We start from the raw sequence: 17,311 nt of genomic DNA, 5'->3' as shown, positions 1-17,311 counted from the left end.
TCAGTAGTAGTGACAAGAACCGACCATCCTGGTCAAGGAGATGAACTTTGTTATTGCAAAGCTCCAGGAAACAGTCAAGGCGAGAAATATTGCACACCAGAATGTGACCAAAGAGATCAGTACAGATACCACAGGGAACAAACCGTGACCCCTGACCTGTGTAGGAGAACCTGTGTTGTCCTGATTTATTCACTGCCACTACAGCATGGTTGTTCAAGTCTGATGTACAGATATCCCCATTGATGTTTTCGGTGATGTAGTGTGGATATCTATACAGTTTCAGTCCTCTGTTGTCCACCTCCATGTTCCGTATTTCTTCTCCTGTCTTGTTGTACCTGGTCACTTTAGCCTCTTTACCTTTTTTCATCCCCACAAGTATGTCCCCGTTGATTTGGGAGGAGTGTGTACTGATTGGTTCCCACTCTCCTGTTTTAATTAATTCAGTGATCGTTTTATCCTGTTCTATACTATTGATGACCTTTTTGTCTTTGTCTGTATAGATAAGACACCCGTCCTGTGTGACTGTGTGGTAGCCATAATCACCGCTGGTTTGTATCTTCTGTAGCTGATTTCCCTGAAGATCTGTTTGGACAAGACTACCATCATCATCACTTGCCCAGAGTCTGCCTGATTTACCTAATGACATATGACATACATTGTTAACACCTGGTACTTCGTACTCCTTGACCTTGGTGAAAAAGGATGATAGAGACAATGTTTGTTTCATGTCAGATTTCTCTCTGTCTTTGAACTCTGTAGAGGCAGTCTCCGTGGGGTATATATTTCTGTTCTTTAATTTAGTCTTAGGAACTGTTACTCTACCCAGTAGTTTGGTGACATCGTCCTTGCTGTATTGACCAGCAGTAAATACTGGAAGGACTGGTATAGTGGTTTTTGGTATTGGTTTGATTTTCATCTGGTCGGGCAATGCAAAAATAAGTGGATTGCATTGGACTTTAGTAGAGGACAGGTAGCCATGAATTTCCCTGACAAGTTCCTCAAGATAAGAGATATAATCTTGGTAAGTTTTGTCTTGACTCTTAAAATTCTCTTTTAGAGACTCTTCCATTTTGTTGACTTGCTCTATTTCATATGATGCCAAAGTGTCCACCAAACGTTTAAGGGATTCAGCTTCAGCCTTTATCGATGTTCTTATTTTATCCATGGTTTCTTTTATTTCTTTAAAATTTTCCTTTATATCTTCTTGTATATCATGTGACGTTGGGAGAAAATACTGATATATTTTATAAATTTCATCAAGACAAAGAGTGAATTTCTCTGAATAAATTGTCTCTAAATCATTGAGTGTGTGTTTTTGATGGTTTTGTATTACACACTTAGAACATACTGGAATTTGACAGTCTTCACAGATCATATCTATATCCTTAGTAGGATGATCTTTACATTTCTCTACAGGAAGCTGTCGTCTGCGTTGTTTGTATGGGACCACTTCATGATTTTTTGTGTCTGGACTTTCCTGATGTTCATCTCTGCATTGTTCACACATTGGTCGGTGACAAAGATTGCAGTAAAACTGGCAGTTCTTTTCGCAGTTTTCCATTCCACACACCAAATAGTGCTGGCCAACGATTGGTTCATTCTGGACAATATCTGAAACTGCTTGCTTGGATAATGCCATCTGAAATTGTTGATTTTAATAGATTTGCACCTTCATTTATAAAAGTGAAAGTGAAAGTTTCAGACAACTTGATCTTCAATTAACCTCTGTATGCTGTACATTTTTATGCAGGATAAAATACCAACAAGAAACACATCATTCGGAGGGGTGGTGATGGGGTCTTGCTCATCTCCTTAAAAATTGTACCTTTTTCTTATATTTATAGAAAAAATTTTCTTGCATCAAAAAAACCCTTCACTTTTTTTTGCCCCTATAATTTAAAACACGATAAATCGTGTTTGTCAACAGAAAACACTTTTATCATTTATTTTATGGTCGACTCACCTTGATTTCGTAAGCGTTGTAGAATCGGACGATTTTCTAAGTGAGACTTTACGAGATCTGCTATTTACTTTCTGGTTTTTTACAAAAATAGATTTAAATCAATACTAAGAACAATTTAAATCAATAAACGGTAGAAGACTTTATGCGTTAAACGCACAATACATAAGAACCATAGTCGTTGCTATTGTTATAAAGTAAACATTAACTTAAAGAATGTTACACCCAGTCAAAGCTTGAAACGTACGGCTTTATGTGACTTTATGTGGTACATTGCATATTTAGGCTTGTCGCTGTTATACAGAAAAAATTCAATAAATAACAGGTCGGAGAATCTCGAAGAGAAGGATCTAGAAGTTGATAAAAATTCACAGGAGACAGTGTGGTCCAACAAGAAAGAAGATGAGAATATTTCAAACACCCAGTCAAAAGTTGTCACGGAGGAAATGGAAGAGGAGGACGAGTACGAGATCAAGGAGTTTGATGACTGAGGCTTCAATGTTCCTGTTTCATTCTCTTTTTCCAGACTAGAATATTTAATAAATATTTTCATTTTGAGTTTGATGTTTTGTAATAAAAATACATCTTTGCGTAGATTACTTGTACAAAATACCACAGACAATTTTACTCTTCTCTTAAAACTTCGCAATCATATCTCTTAGCAAAGAAAAGTGCCATACCTTTTTTAAATTCTGCTTTCTCGATCGCTCTATTTTAGACGTTGAAATATAAACGTTCAAATAAATTGGAAGTTGTCACAAGCCAGTGACCGTGAGAAAATTGCATGGATCTGTCGGCAAGGGAGGAGTCCAGTTACCTTTTGAATTTTAAAAAAATAATAATTTGATATAGTAAACTGATGGTAGATAGAAAACGAACCTTCCATTCTCTGCGAAACCAAGACGACACAATATATATTTTTTTTGTGTATATCGTAAGAATATTGGAATATACCTACATTAAAATTACATAGATATAAAAGTTATATGTGATATTTGCATTATACCGAATTTCCTCAAACAACATAAATTGTGCTAAATAAGATTATAAAAATGCTATCAACTAAGAGAGTGTGTGATTTAAATTATTTTATACTGTAATGGAAAAGGTTTTAAAAGAAGTTATGAGGGGAAAAAAGGATGAAAAATAAAATTAATTTTGAGTTTACAACTCTAAAAATACGCATATCATGTTGAAATGCACCATCCAAATAATTACCCTCGTGTTTTTGTACTACAACAATGAAATATCTACGGATGCTAGGGATCTACGAGTGAAAATCCAAAATTAAATGTTAATGAAGCGGATATTTGTAACTTGAAAAGCCCTTTTTACCTTACCAAAATGACCCCGTAGCATTACACATTTTACCACGGAAAGTTCAATATGAAAACCTTTATTCACATCAGCAATTCACGACCGTAGCGCAATGTAGACAACTCAGGCAGTTGCCTCACATTTGAAATGATGATCAGTATTTTTAACAAAGTTTTTCTGTCAGAGTTAATAGTTAAGAGGACCAAATTTACAGTTAATATGAAAAAGTTAAATTACAGAAAAGTCTTGAAGACGACAACATAATGTAAAGGTTTGATCCCTATTAAACCTACCGACTCTAATATCTATTTTAAACCGTCAAACTGTTTGTACCCACCTATAACTTAAGAGGTGCTCCTTAAAAGATAAACTACCCAAATTTGACGATTTTGTTATGTAAAGATCAGAGCAAGATATTAAAATCCAATGTGCGTGTTCAAGGCTACAAAGCCCACACAATGCAAAAGACAATTTGTGAGATAACCACAAAAGACAGGGAGACTTATTTGCAATAAAGAGAAGAAAGACAATACTACCCGTCCAAGAATTTAGAATGACTATTTTTATTCCTTATACTAATGAACGTGTGTGCAAGTACAACACTCACACTAGTTCATTCATAGTTTGCGTTTGCCCTACAAAATTTTAGATAATACGTCTTGTCGCACAAACTAATGCATCCATCTCATCAGCTGTAGGATTTGCTTAAAACAGTACGTTGGGGAAACAAGTGACCTCTGCAAAAGCAACCACAGTTCCACCATAAAAACCAAACACACAAATATCAGAAAAAAGAGCCCGTCTGGATCGAACATTTCAACTTTGCTGTAGTTGTGACAATAACTGACCATCCTGGTCAAGGATATGAACATTGCTGCCTATAAACTGTATTATTGAGTATAAGAAAGGAATACTGCACACCAAAATGTGACCGTAAATATTAGTACAGATACCACAGGGAACAAACTCTGACCCCTGACATGTGTAGGAGAACCTGTTTTGTCCTGATTTATTTACCACCACTACAGCTTGTTTGTCATAGTCTGATGTACATATATCACCATTGAGGTTTTCTGTGATGTGATGTGGATCACCATACAGTTCTTGTCCTTTGTTGTCCCTCTGTATATTTTGTATTTCTTCTCCTTTCTTGTTGTACCTGGTGATTTTTGCCTCTCGACCTTTTCTCATCCCCACCAGTATGTTCCCGTTCATGTGGGAGGAGTGTATGCTGTGTGGTCCTCAGTCCCCTGTTTTAATGAACTCAGTAATAGTGTTATTCTGTTTTATCCTATAGATAACTTTTTTCTTTCTATCTGTAAAGATCAGATCCCCGTCTTGTGTGACTGTGTGGTAGCCACGTCTACCACTAGTTTGTATCTCCTGTAGCTGATTCCCCTGTAGATCTGTTTGGACAAGGTTACCATAGTCATCACTGGCCCAGAGTCCCCCTGATTTACCTAGTGACATATGATGTACATATTTAACACCTGGTACTCTGTATTCCCCGACCTTGGTGACAGAGGAGAAAATAGACAATGTTTGTTTGGCGTCAGATTTCTCTCTGTTTTGTTTCCTCTGTTGTTCTGTAGGTTTTAACCCTGTAGAGGCAGTCTCCATGGGCTTTGTATTGCTGTTCTTTGGTTTAGTGTCAGGAACAGTTACTTACCCAGTAGTTTCATGACATTCTTTTTGCTGTATTGACCAGCAGTAAATACTGGAAGGATTGGTATAATGGTTTTTGGTATGGGTTTGATTTTCAGTTTGTCAGGTCGAGAGAGAATGAGTGGATTGTTTTTGACTTTAGTAGAGGACATGTAGCCATAGAACTTTCTGACAAGGTCCTCAAGATGGAAGACATAATCTTGATAAGTTTTGTATTGTTTCTTAAGCTTTTTGTTCAGAGACTCTTCCATTTTGTTGACTTGTTCTATTTCATCCAATGCCACGCTATCCACCAAACGTTTAAGGGATTCAGCTACACCTTTATTGATATTCTTATTTTATCCATGGTTTCTTTTATTTCTTTGAAATTTTCCTTAATATCTTTTTGTAAATCATGTGAAGTTGGGAGAAAATATTGATGGATTTTATGAATTTCATCAAGGCAAAGAGTGAATTTATCTGAATAAATTGTCTCTTAATCATTAAGTGTGTGTTTTTGATGGTCTTGTATTGCACATTTAGAACATACTGGAATTTGGCAGTCTTCACATATCATATCTATATCCTTAGTTGGATGATCTTTACATTTCTCAATAGGAAGCTGTCTTCTGCGTTGTCTATATGGGACCACCTCATGGTTCTTTGTGTCCAGACTCCTCGATGTTCATTTCTGCATTGTTCACACATTGGTCGGTAACAAGGATTGCAGTAAAACTGACAGTTCTTCTCACAGTCGTCAGTGCCACACTCCAAATAGTGCTGACCAATGTCGGTATCATCCTTGTCACTAATTGGGAGTACTGGTTGGGAGAATGTCATCTGAAATTGTTGATTTGATTAGATTTGCACCATCATTTATAAAATCAAAGTATAAAAGTTTCAGACACCTTATCTTTAATAAACGTCCGTATTATTTACATTTTTATGCAGTATGAAATACCAACTAGACACGTAACAGAGAGATGTTGGTGGCGGATTGCTTATTCACTTAAAAAATGTATCTTTTTCTTACATTTATTTAAACCTTAAACCTTATCTTACCCAATAATATAAACTCTTGCATGGCCCCTCCACTTTGAAAAACGATGGTTTGTGTCTGTTGACTGAATACATATACTGTTTTCATTATTTATTTTTTAGTCGACTCACCTTTATTTTGTACACGTTGTAGAATCGAACGATGATTTAAGTGAGACTTCACGAAATCTGTAATCTATATCCCTGTTGTTAAACGTTGTTTTTTTTAGACAAAAATTTGAATATGCAATACATATATACCATAGTCATAAACATTTATAATGTTCCAGCCATTCAAAGATGGTGACTTTATGTATATCATTGCACAGATAGGCATGTCGCTGTTCTGTAATACACATTTGAAATGTTACAGGTTCGAGAAGCTGGACGAGAAGGATCTAGGAATGGATAATGATTCACAGGAGACGGGGACGTCCAGGGAGCCACCGTGGTCCAACAAGACGGAAGATGAGAATATCTCAGACAGCCAGTCAATTGTCACCGAGGGAATGGAAGAGGAGGAAGAATACGAAATCATGGAGTTTGACGACTGAGACTTTTATGTTCCGTTTCATTTTCTTTTTTCCAGACAAAAACATTTATAAATATTTTCATTTTGAGTTTAATGTTTTGTAATGAAATTACAAGCTTACATAGATTACTTGTATAAACGTTTATTCTACGTAGAAAAATGACCCTTTTGGCTGAAGAATAAATGTCATTTTCATAGATATTAGCCCATTATACGTGAATAAAATTGACTCTTGTAGAATAATGACCCTATTAAAAATTTAGGGTTTTCAGTATCTTTTATTGTTTTTAATGGGTAAAATAGTCTCTACAATATTGTAATTTTTATTGCAGTAAAAAGAAAGTAAGAAAATATAAAATTAATATTCAATTAAACTTAAAATTGAAAGAATGCGCATATTTTAGAAGCAAAAAATCTTTAGTTAGAACTAGATACCAACGGTGGCTGCTATAGGATCTTATAACAACCACCGTAAGATACTGACAAATTGCACCGAATTAAAATTCCCATCACAACGAGAAACATGCATCTCATTATTACGAGTGAAAACACATTGATATTATTTCAAGATACAAGTCACTATAAAATGAAATTCTGTTTATTTGCTCTATATTGGTTAAGAATTACAATCGTAAATAATTTTCATCTACAACTGAGATCTGGGTATGCAAGCGCAGAACTAAGAATTAATTATTAAGGTGTAATATCCCTCTGCTTTTAATTTTACCATATATTTTGAAAAAATTTCATATTGATTTTCTTCAAAGTCAATATCAACAGATTCAATGAAGCTCTGCTAGATTTTTCAAAAATTGATAATGCGTCTATTAAATAATGATATGAGGAAAACTTGCCATAGTGATTAAAAAAGCAAAACTTTACCATCGCAGCAGAACATTAAAAATATCAAATGTGTTGAAAAATAATATATAGTTATATACATTGCCAATTCATGTTACAAAACATAATGAAGCGCTGCTCTTTAGTTCAGAATAGCACTTTATTGTATTGGTTTGTAACAAAATTGCTTCAATCAGTAAGAGTTATCTTTCTTTATCATAACCCATTGAAGGTTTTTACAAAAAGTACATGATAAATTGCCATAGTTTCTTATTTTTCAGAAACGATTTCCAGTTTCAAAATTTGGATAAGATAATAGTAAATGGATCCTTATGTTTTAGAACTGCTAAAAATGTAAACCAGAGCATTTTGTTATGACACAAAAAGAGGATCAAATGAATTATCTTCCAATACTTGGTACGATCTCAATATAGGGATATATTTTTTTGAATAAAATGTGACATTAGGTTTTTTAAAATTGTTTTCCCTCATCTGCTCTCTTAGAATAGAAACCAAAATGTTCAATTTTTAACAAATAAAATGTTATAAGTTTCAAACGATAATAACTAGGTCTCAACAATATTGTAATTTTTATTGCAGTAAACAGAAAGTAACAAAATATAAAACTAATATTCAATTAAACTTAAAATTGAAAAAATGCGCATATTTTAGAAGTAAAAAATCTTTAGTTAGAACTAGATACCAACGGTGGCTGCTATAGCATCCTATAACAACCACCGTAAGATACTGACAAATTGCACCGAATTAAAATTCCCATCACAACGAGAAACATGCATCTCATTATTACGAGTGAAAACACATTGATATTATTTCAAGATACAGGTCACTATAAAATGAAATTCTGTTTATTTGCTCTATATTGGTTAAGAATTACAATCGTAAATAATTTTCATCTACAATTGAGATCTGGGTATGCAAGCGCAGCACTAAGAATTAATTATTAAGGTGTAATATCTCTCTGCTTTTAATTTTACCATGTATTTTGAAAAAATTTCATATTGATTTTCATCAAAGTCAATATCAACAGATTCAGATGAAACAAAGTTGAAGTAATGAAGCTCTGCTAGATTTTTCAAAAATTGATAATGCGTCTATTAAATAATGATATGAGGAAAACTATAGTTATATACATTGCCAATTCATGTTAAAAACATAATGAAGCGCTGCTCTTTAGTTCAGAATAGCACTTTATTGTATTGGTTTGTAACAAAATTGCTTCAATCAGTAAGAGTTATCTTTCTTTATCATAACCCATTGAAGGTTTTACAAAAAGTACATTTCTTATTTTTCAGAAACGATTTCCAGTTTCAACATTTTGATAAGATAATAGTAAATGGATCCTTATGTTTTAGAACTGCTAAAAATGTAAACCAGAGCATTTTGTTATGACACAAAAAGGGGATCAAATGAATTATCTTCCAGTACTTGGTATGATCTCAATATAGGGATATATTTTTTTGAATAAAATGTGACATTAGGTTTTTTAAAATTGTTTTCCCTTATCTGCTCTCTTAGAATAGAAACCAAAATGTTCAATTTTTAACAAATAAAATGTTATAAGTTTCAAACGATAATAACTAGGTCTCAACAATATTGTAATTTTTATTGGAGTAAACAGAAAGTAACAAAATATAAAACTAATATTCAATTAAACTTAAAATTGAAAGAATGCGCATATTTTAGAAGTAAAAAATCTTTAGTTAGAACTAGATACCAACGGTGGCTGCTATAGCATCCTATAACAACCACCGTAAGATACTGACAAATTGCACCGAATTAAAATTCCCATCACAACGAGAAACATGCATCTCATTATTACGAGTGAAAACACATTGATATTATTTCAATATACTGGTCACTATAAAATGAAATTCTGTTTATTTGCTCTATATTGGTTAAGAATTACAATCGTAAATAATTTTCATCTACAATTGAGATCTGGGTATGCAAGCGCAGCACTAAGAATTAATTATTAAGGTGTAATATCTCTCTGCTTTTAATTTTACCATGTATTTTGAAAAAATTTCATATTGATTTTCATCAAAGTCAATATCAACAGATTCAGATGAAACAAAGTTGAAGTAATGAAGCTCTGCTAGATTTTTCAAAAATTGATAATGCGTCTATTAAATAATGATATGAGGAAAACTATAGTTATATACATTGCCAATTCATGTTAAAAAACATAATGAAGCGCTGCTCTTTAGTTCAGAATAGCACTTTATTGTATTGGTTTGTAACAAAATTGCTTCAATCAGTAAGAGTTATCTTTCTTTATCATAACCCATTGAAGGTTTTACAAAAAGTACATTTCTTATTTTTCAGAAACGATTTCCAGTTTCAACATTTTGATAAGATAATAGTAAATGGATCCTTATGTTTTAGAACTGCTAAAAATGTAAACCAGAGCATTTTGTTATGACACAAAAAGGGGATCAAATGAATTATCTTCCAGTACTTGGTATGATCTCAATATAGGGATATATTTTTTTGAATAAAATGTGACATTAGGTTTTTTAAAATTGTTTTCCCTTATCTGCTCTCTTAGAATAGAAACCAAAATGTTCAATTTTTAACAAATAAAATGTTATAAGTTTCAAACGATAATAACTAGGTCTAGAGTTTGCAATGGTCTTAGTAATTTTTTTCACAATTATAATTCATTAACCTCTAAAAAAAATTCCACCCAAAAATACTCTTGTCTGAAACATGAAACGCGTACTAAACTAGTATGTAAAATTTAGTTATATTTTAACATAATTAATTCATCGGGGGGGGGGGGGTACATACAAAATACATATAATGATTTAAAACCGATATTGGTCTCTGTTTTGTGAAATCACATTTCAAAAAAAATAATTATCGATCCATCATATTGCTGTATGTGTGGTGTGTCGATGAATCTTAAATCAAAATATTGAGGATCCTCGACACCCTGTAACTTCAATTTTTATGACAGCTCGTCACATTATGGCGATTTAACGCATTGTGAAAGAATTTAATTATTGAGTTTTAGTACTGCAGGGACATTTATTTTCAAGAGGAGTGGTAAAAAAAGTTGACCTCCCCCCCCCCCCCCCCCCCCAATTTTTTTCTGGGTCATTGTCAAGTCGAACACATGCAAAAAAAATCGATAAATTTAGAAGATAGGCTTGCATGCATGGTTGAACACGAACGATAACTCTGTTCTGAATATCATTATTTAGTTTAGATAACCGCTAGATAATGAAATATGACATATATCTAGTATATTTTCAAGTTTTAACATAAATCATTTCATGTTTTAATATTAATCAAAGTAGGATATGATATGAAAAACGGCCAGTACTTGCGTATTTTGAAAATATTTTCCGAACACTTATACTCTCGCTCGAAATTTCACAGGAACTGAACAAATCTCGGGGAAGTCTCGTGAACTTTCATCCGAACACCTCTAGATTTATTACATACTTAGCAACGACGAGAAAGCATTCCGACCACATTGGCAGGGGTGTATATACGGTTCTTGAAACGATGAGCCTTACAATAGAAATCGACAACTTATATGGCGATAATCTGAGATAAAAGGGGAATAATGCGTACTTATAAAATTCATGTCAACTTTAACTGTTTGAACATTAAAATTTTGTTCATCCATCCGTTTCGTATAGACATAAGTTCAATTCTGTGCGAACTTAAATGGAAACCGCCCATTGTAAGCCTTTCTCAGACGTAAATATAAGTAATAAACAGCAATATCAAAATGTTCACAGGTATATGAAATTGGTTGGTACGTGATCAAATCATCTGAGAAGTCCGTCGGGCCTCACAAGATTTGATGCAAACTCTCAACAAACGAATTGTCTTGTTTCATTTATTCAGAATTTGTCAAATCTTAACTTCTATGTATAATCCAAGTAAATTTCCAATAAATATCTTCACTGTTTACATAACCATTCAATATTATTTCATTACAAGTATATATTTTGATGCTAACTCCCACTGACGTGAATCCACACCCTTACTCCTATGTTTGCTATTTCGGGCTGGTTGTATGAAAGTAGGTTTTCAATTTATATATTTCTCAATAATTATTTATCAGTGCAAATTTAATTATAGCTTACGGATATCAATCACACTTGTTGAAATACCAAAGATGTAAGCAGTTACTCTAGTGCAGGCACATTGCTGTTTATTTGCAAAATGTCTTAATTTATAAATATAGATGTTTGAACTGCGGTAGAATGTAAGTAATAAGTGATGTTATATTTCACAAAATCAACAGTTTGTATTAAAGTAAATATATATTCATATTCATGTAGCTGACAAAATTTACTGGAGGAACTTAATTACCAAAACGGGCCGTTTTGTTTTATGTCCCGATTTTAATTTCTATGAATTGAGCGATTTCATTCATCGTGAAAAGGGTGTAACTTGCGTAACAGCTCGATATCAGAAAGAGTTCTCCTGTAATGAGATACGCCGGAGCACACCATGTATACATTTGCAGCAGTATTAAAAAAAAAATACAAAAACAAAAACAAATCTTTCCTGTTACAAACCTTTGCTTGTAAATGACAGAAAAGCCTTTAACTTGTCACCTTAACATACCAAAAACAATTTAAATAAAATTTAAAAACTAGGTTTTTTCCCTGCTTTCAATCTCATAATTTTTTCATACACATAGTTTCCTAAAATAAACTGGAATAATTTTATTGCAAGATATATATATATATATATATATATATATATATATATATATATATATATATATATATATATATATATGCACTAAAATCAAAAGCACAATACTTTATGCTTCTTAAATCTGCACGTTCTATTGATGAATAAACGAACAACAGCGAAAATTCAAATTTGTTTCTTATTCCCAATTGAATAATTCGATTTAGTCAAAAAGCTTTTTGAAAAGTTATTACTTGTTTAATATAAATTGAATACACTTTTTAATGGATACATGGGTTTTCTCAATACACGGAAATACACATAAGATTACCAAGTTCAATCATTTTTGTATTCGGGAACAAATAATAAAGAACGCCACTATCTTTCAACGAGCTCCTGTGTAATGACACCGTTGGGACGTCAACCGTTTACCTATGTGGCTTGGTTTGAATTCGCATTTCTCGCAGATGTAACCAAAAGAAAAAATAAATAAAGTAAAATGAAGATTTCAACATATTTCATCTATAAAGTATAAGTTGTATGAGTATTATTATATATTGAAATTAATGATCCCGACAGATGCCTTTACACATCTTGTTGTATTTTGTACACGGTTATCGTATTATTTTTATTTTCTCCAACATAAAGGTTATTTTCATCATCAAAACACACACTATGGGGAGACTTATCCGATTGTTGTGGTGAGAGTAAAAGTGATAAGAACTGACCCTCCTTATTCAGAAGATGAATGGTGCGATTGATACTGTCACACACCAAGATGTGACCGACGCCTTCAGTACAGATACCGCATGGATAAAACTCTGCCATCTGACCTGTGTAAGAGAACTTGGTTTCTCCTGATTTATTCACCACCACAACAGTATTCTTGTTATAGTCTGATGCACAGATATCACCATTGATGTTTTCTGCGATGTAATATGGATAATCATACAGTTTTTGTCCTTTGTTGTCTCTGTATATGTTCTGTATTTCTTTCCCTCTCTTGTTGTACCTGGTGACTTTAGCCTCTTCATCCTTATTCATCCCCACCAGTATGTCCCCGTTTAGGTGGGAGCAGTGTATGCTGAGCGGTTTCCAATCTCCTGTTTTTATATATTCAACTATTTCATTGGTATGAAGGTTTATCTTTTTGATCATTTTGTTGTCACCATCAGTGTACATTAGGTCCCCGTTTTGTCTCATTGTGTGATAGCCTTCGGACCCAACACTAGCTTGAAAACTCTGTAACTGATTACCTTGCAGATCTATTTCAACAAGATTACCAATGTTATCGCTGACCCATCTTTTTCCTGATACATCTATTGACATATGAAAAACATTCAAAACACCTGACACTTTAAAATTTCTCAGCTGGGTCATAAAGTAAGGCAGAGACAGTGGATGTGTTTCTGGTTCAGTGCAAGGAATATTTATTTTACCCAATAATTTCTCGACGTCATCTTCGTTGTATTGGCCAGCAGTGAATTCTGGTGGGGTTATTTTGTACGTCACCGGTATGGGTTGGATATTAAAGTATTCACGAGGCGAAAAAATAATTGGATTGTTCTGAACTCTAGTACATGCTCGGTGGGCTTGTAAATCTTGGAAAAGGTTTTCAAGGTAAGAAATGTACTCGTGGTATGTTTTTTCTTGGTTCTGAAGATTTTCCAGGAGTGAATCTTCTATTTCTTGAAGTTTATCAAGTTTGTTTGACGTCATTCTATGCACCAAACGTATGAAAGATTTGGTTTCGTCCTTCACGGATGTTCTTATATATTCCATGGACACTTTTATTGCATCTTTATTGTCTGCAACATTTTTCTTTATATGTTTAGAGGCTGGGAGCAACTCCTGATTAATTTGATAAATTTTTTTAAGACAAGAAATGGACCTTTCGGAATATATTTTCTCCAAATCTTCAAATGCGTGCCCTTGATGGTTTTGTGTTACACATTTAGAACAAACTGGAATTTGACAGTTATTACAGAGCATGTCTAAATCTTTGGTCGGGTGATCCTTGCATTTATCCACAGGAAGTTTCAGTTTTCTTTGTCGGTAACCGACCATTTCATGATGTTTTGTTTCCGGACTCTTTCGGTGTTCATCTCTGCATCGTTTACACATTGGTCTGTGACAAAGATTGCAGTAAAACTGACAGTTCTTCTTACAGTTTTTAATGCCACACACCAAATAGTGCTGGGCCATGTCCAATGTGTCCTGGACAATAACTGAATCATCTGGTTTGGATAATGCCATCTGAAACTGTTATGGTTTTTTTGTTCAAATATTTATGCAGTACTCATCAAAACGAAAACGAATAGTCCTCACTGATTGTAACATTGTTGATTCAATATATTCCATAGTTTACTTACGATATCAATGGTATGATTAATTTGAATATCCATAGCTCAACAAGCCTTTGCTAGTTGAAATATCAAACTTAAATGGAAGCAAGCCTTTACAATCTAATACATGTTGATTTTAGTCCTGTTGTAAACTGTCTGTGTGTAGGGCTTACGTTTATGAACTTGGATACTAACTGCCAGGTTTTAGTAATTTACAAGTGTTACTCTTTTATAACTGTGATTTTTTAAGTCTTAAAACAACGACGAATGGGCCCTATTGATATTTATATGTAATGTAACTATGCAAAATCTGAAAACACCCTTCTCAACAACGATTTACTAGATGCTTAGCATTACCCACGCAAAGATACTTAGTGTGTATGCTTGTCCAGGAGTAAGATTTTAGAAAGTTGCATTTTTTGTTCGAAAATACCCACGTCATAAATATTATGTCATTCGCACCCTTACCTTTTACATACCAGTACCTATATATCTAGATGCTTATCTTTTTTGTTTTAAAAAGAGACATTTTACTTGTTTACCAGTAACAATCTTTTTAAGAATCTCCTTTTTTATTTCATAAACATACATGTACGGAAATGTTTGTTCTAAATTCCAGCAGCGGCATAATCAAGCAATAGATTCTTAACAATTCAAAGCAACCTGTCGCCAAATAGGTGGTCTATTTGCAAGCTTAATTACAAAGAAATTGTATGTTTGACCCAGATTGGATAAAATCACAGACTATGCAATTTCTTGCGAAAAAAAGAAGTCCTTGTTGGAATTTGTGAACATGTATGGTTTGAGAGATATATTTTCGATACGATATGATCCAATCCTACACAGCTGTATAAAGTTTGTGGTCGCTCTATGATATCCATAATATTGATTTGTGTAACAAAATGACCTTCTATAAGCTTTACATGAATTAAAAAAAGATTTTGTTGTGTGACATCAATATTATTAGGAACAAAGAGCTAAGATTCTTTTTTTTTTTTTGGTTTGGGTTTGTTGCAATGAGGATTGAGAGATATTCTTAGTGAATATGGTAATATATTTACTTCAATATTACTTCAGCAAAAAACATATTGATTATATTGTGATTCCTTGAATTTCAATTTCTCGGCAATTCAGCTCTCTTGAAGTAAAATGACGTATGCAAGTTAAAATACGTCTCCTTCTCCTTCCCAATTTTTCTCATATATCCGATTGCACATTTTTTTTTGGAAATTTTGGGTACCAATTTCTTTATCAGACTCTCAACATTCACTTTCCTAATCACGATCCGACATCTTGAAATTAAAGCTATTGAATATTATATTTAAAAAAAAATTGAACACTAGTCTACGAAAATGATCTGATTCCTTTTTAATTTAAATCTATCCAAACTCGTTTCTCTTAATACTCAATAAAAAAAAAAGTGTGGTATGTATATAATGGTCACAACCATCAAGTACCGTTATCATGATAATTTATTACACTCATTTTATTGGTTTATATATACAGTATACCTGTGTTTTTCGTATGGTCATAGCTTTATTCGACAAGTTTACGATGCAAAAAAATACTTATAAAACGCACTTCGTGATTATGTCATCCAAACAAATATACTCATTCATTATCAGTTTTTCCAAACCGATTTCAGGACCCAATCACTGATAAAACAACAAAAATGTTTTAATCTTCATAGAGACTGAGTTGTGGTATTACGGGAAATAATTTGACCGCATCAATTTCTTAATTCCAGTGGTTTTCGAGTCCAGTTCTTTTTTTTACACGTCGTGATAAGGTTTAGGTTATAGTTTTGCTTACAACAATGATCATTTATGATTAAAAGTATTATATAAGTATGGTTCAGTGGCTTCAGTACAAATATATAGCTCATATTTTCAAAAGGAGATCTAAAGGAAAACCATAAATATGCCAAAAAACTTTGGCGGAAAATTACTTGACGGAAAGAAGAATTAAGGTGGTGCGACAGTTCTCGTTTCGCCGGTGTTGCCATAACGTATAATACAATTTGATTGAATATATGATTTTTAATGACTGTTAAATTGTATCTGTTTAGAGCATTTTAACTCATTTGGTACATTTCAATTTTTAATGTTTGCAAAAAAGAAAATATATATTCAACAATATAGGGTATACATGTTTAAGAGACTATCAACAAAAAATAGCCGGTCGATTACAGTAAACTATGTTTTTGTTAACAAAATATATAAAACCCCTTATCAAAAATATGTATGCTAACAGTACAATTTCAGAGAAATTTCCTAAAATAATTATAGTTGTTAGATTTTTAAAGTCTGTTTGAAGAATTCGTGTAGCCCGGTAAAAAATACTAGAGAATTTCAAATATTAAAAACTTAATCCTGTTAATTAAAAATTACAAAAGTCGAAGATGATGAGTGATAATTACTATGTTGGGTGCATTGGCACAGTGGGATCTGCAAAATAAAGTCCCATCTTTTCCTTTTTCACCTTCCTTTATTAGAACCAAATGATCGCAATAACAGAAAAGAGATAAGAAAAACGAAAAGGGGGCAGAGTAACTGACAGCTCGTCATACAAGTTCTCCCTCCTCCTCAAATTTTCTCTAATCGATCATGAGTTTTTGATCCGCTTCGCTACTCACAGCTTTATGTGCCTGTTCGGTCAAGGGGAGCTAACCACTTTGTATATCTTAACATTTCCTACGATTATTCAACCAGTAATTTTTTAATCTGATTACCATTTATATAATAAAAATATGAAAGTTCAGTGAATGAGTTCCTTATAAAATGGTTATTTTTTTCTTCATCCTAATCTAAAAAAAAAAAGGTCTCCTTAGGCTAAAAATCATGTTTGTTTTGTTTATTCAACCGGACTAAAATCGGTCAGTTTCATACTCAATTCTGAAAAATTCCTGAGCTGAGAGTATTGTAAATTGTCATTCATTACCATGTAAAAAAA

General features: G+C 33.0%; 1 protein-coding gene across 1 annotated transcript; it reads right to left on the bottom strand.

Moving 5' to 3' along the window:
- Positions 1-12,599: 12,599 nt before the first annotated feature.
- LOC136269839 (tripartite motif-containing protein 2-like) lies at positions 12,600-14,270 on the bottom strand. Its single transcript, XM_066065216.1, has 2 exons — positions 14,000-14,270; positions 12,600-13,333 (listed from the first exon to the last, which is right to left on the bottom strand). The coding sequence occupies exons 1-2, from the start codon at positions 14,268-14,270 to the stop codon at positions 12,600-12,602; spliced, it is 1,005 nt and encodes a 334-aa protein (XP_065921288.1).
- Between the last annotated feature and the right edge of the window lie 3,041 nt (positions 14,271-17,311).

Source organism: Magallana gigas, chromosome 7, assembly GCF_963853765.1.
Source record: "Magallana gigas chromosome 7, xbMagGiga1.1, whole genome shotgun sequence".
Taxonomy (NCBI): domain Eukaryota; kingdom Metazoa; phylum Mollusca; class Bivalvia; order Ostreida; family Ostreidae; genus Magallana; species Magallana gigas.
The sequence above is the reverse complement of the archived record's forward strand: the minus strand, read 5'-3'. Positions and strand labels throughout refer to the sequence as shown.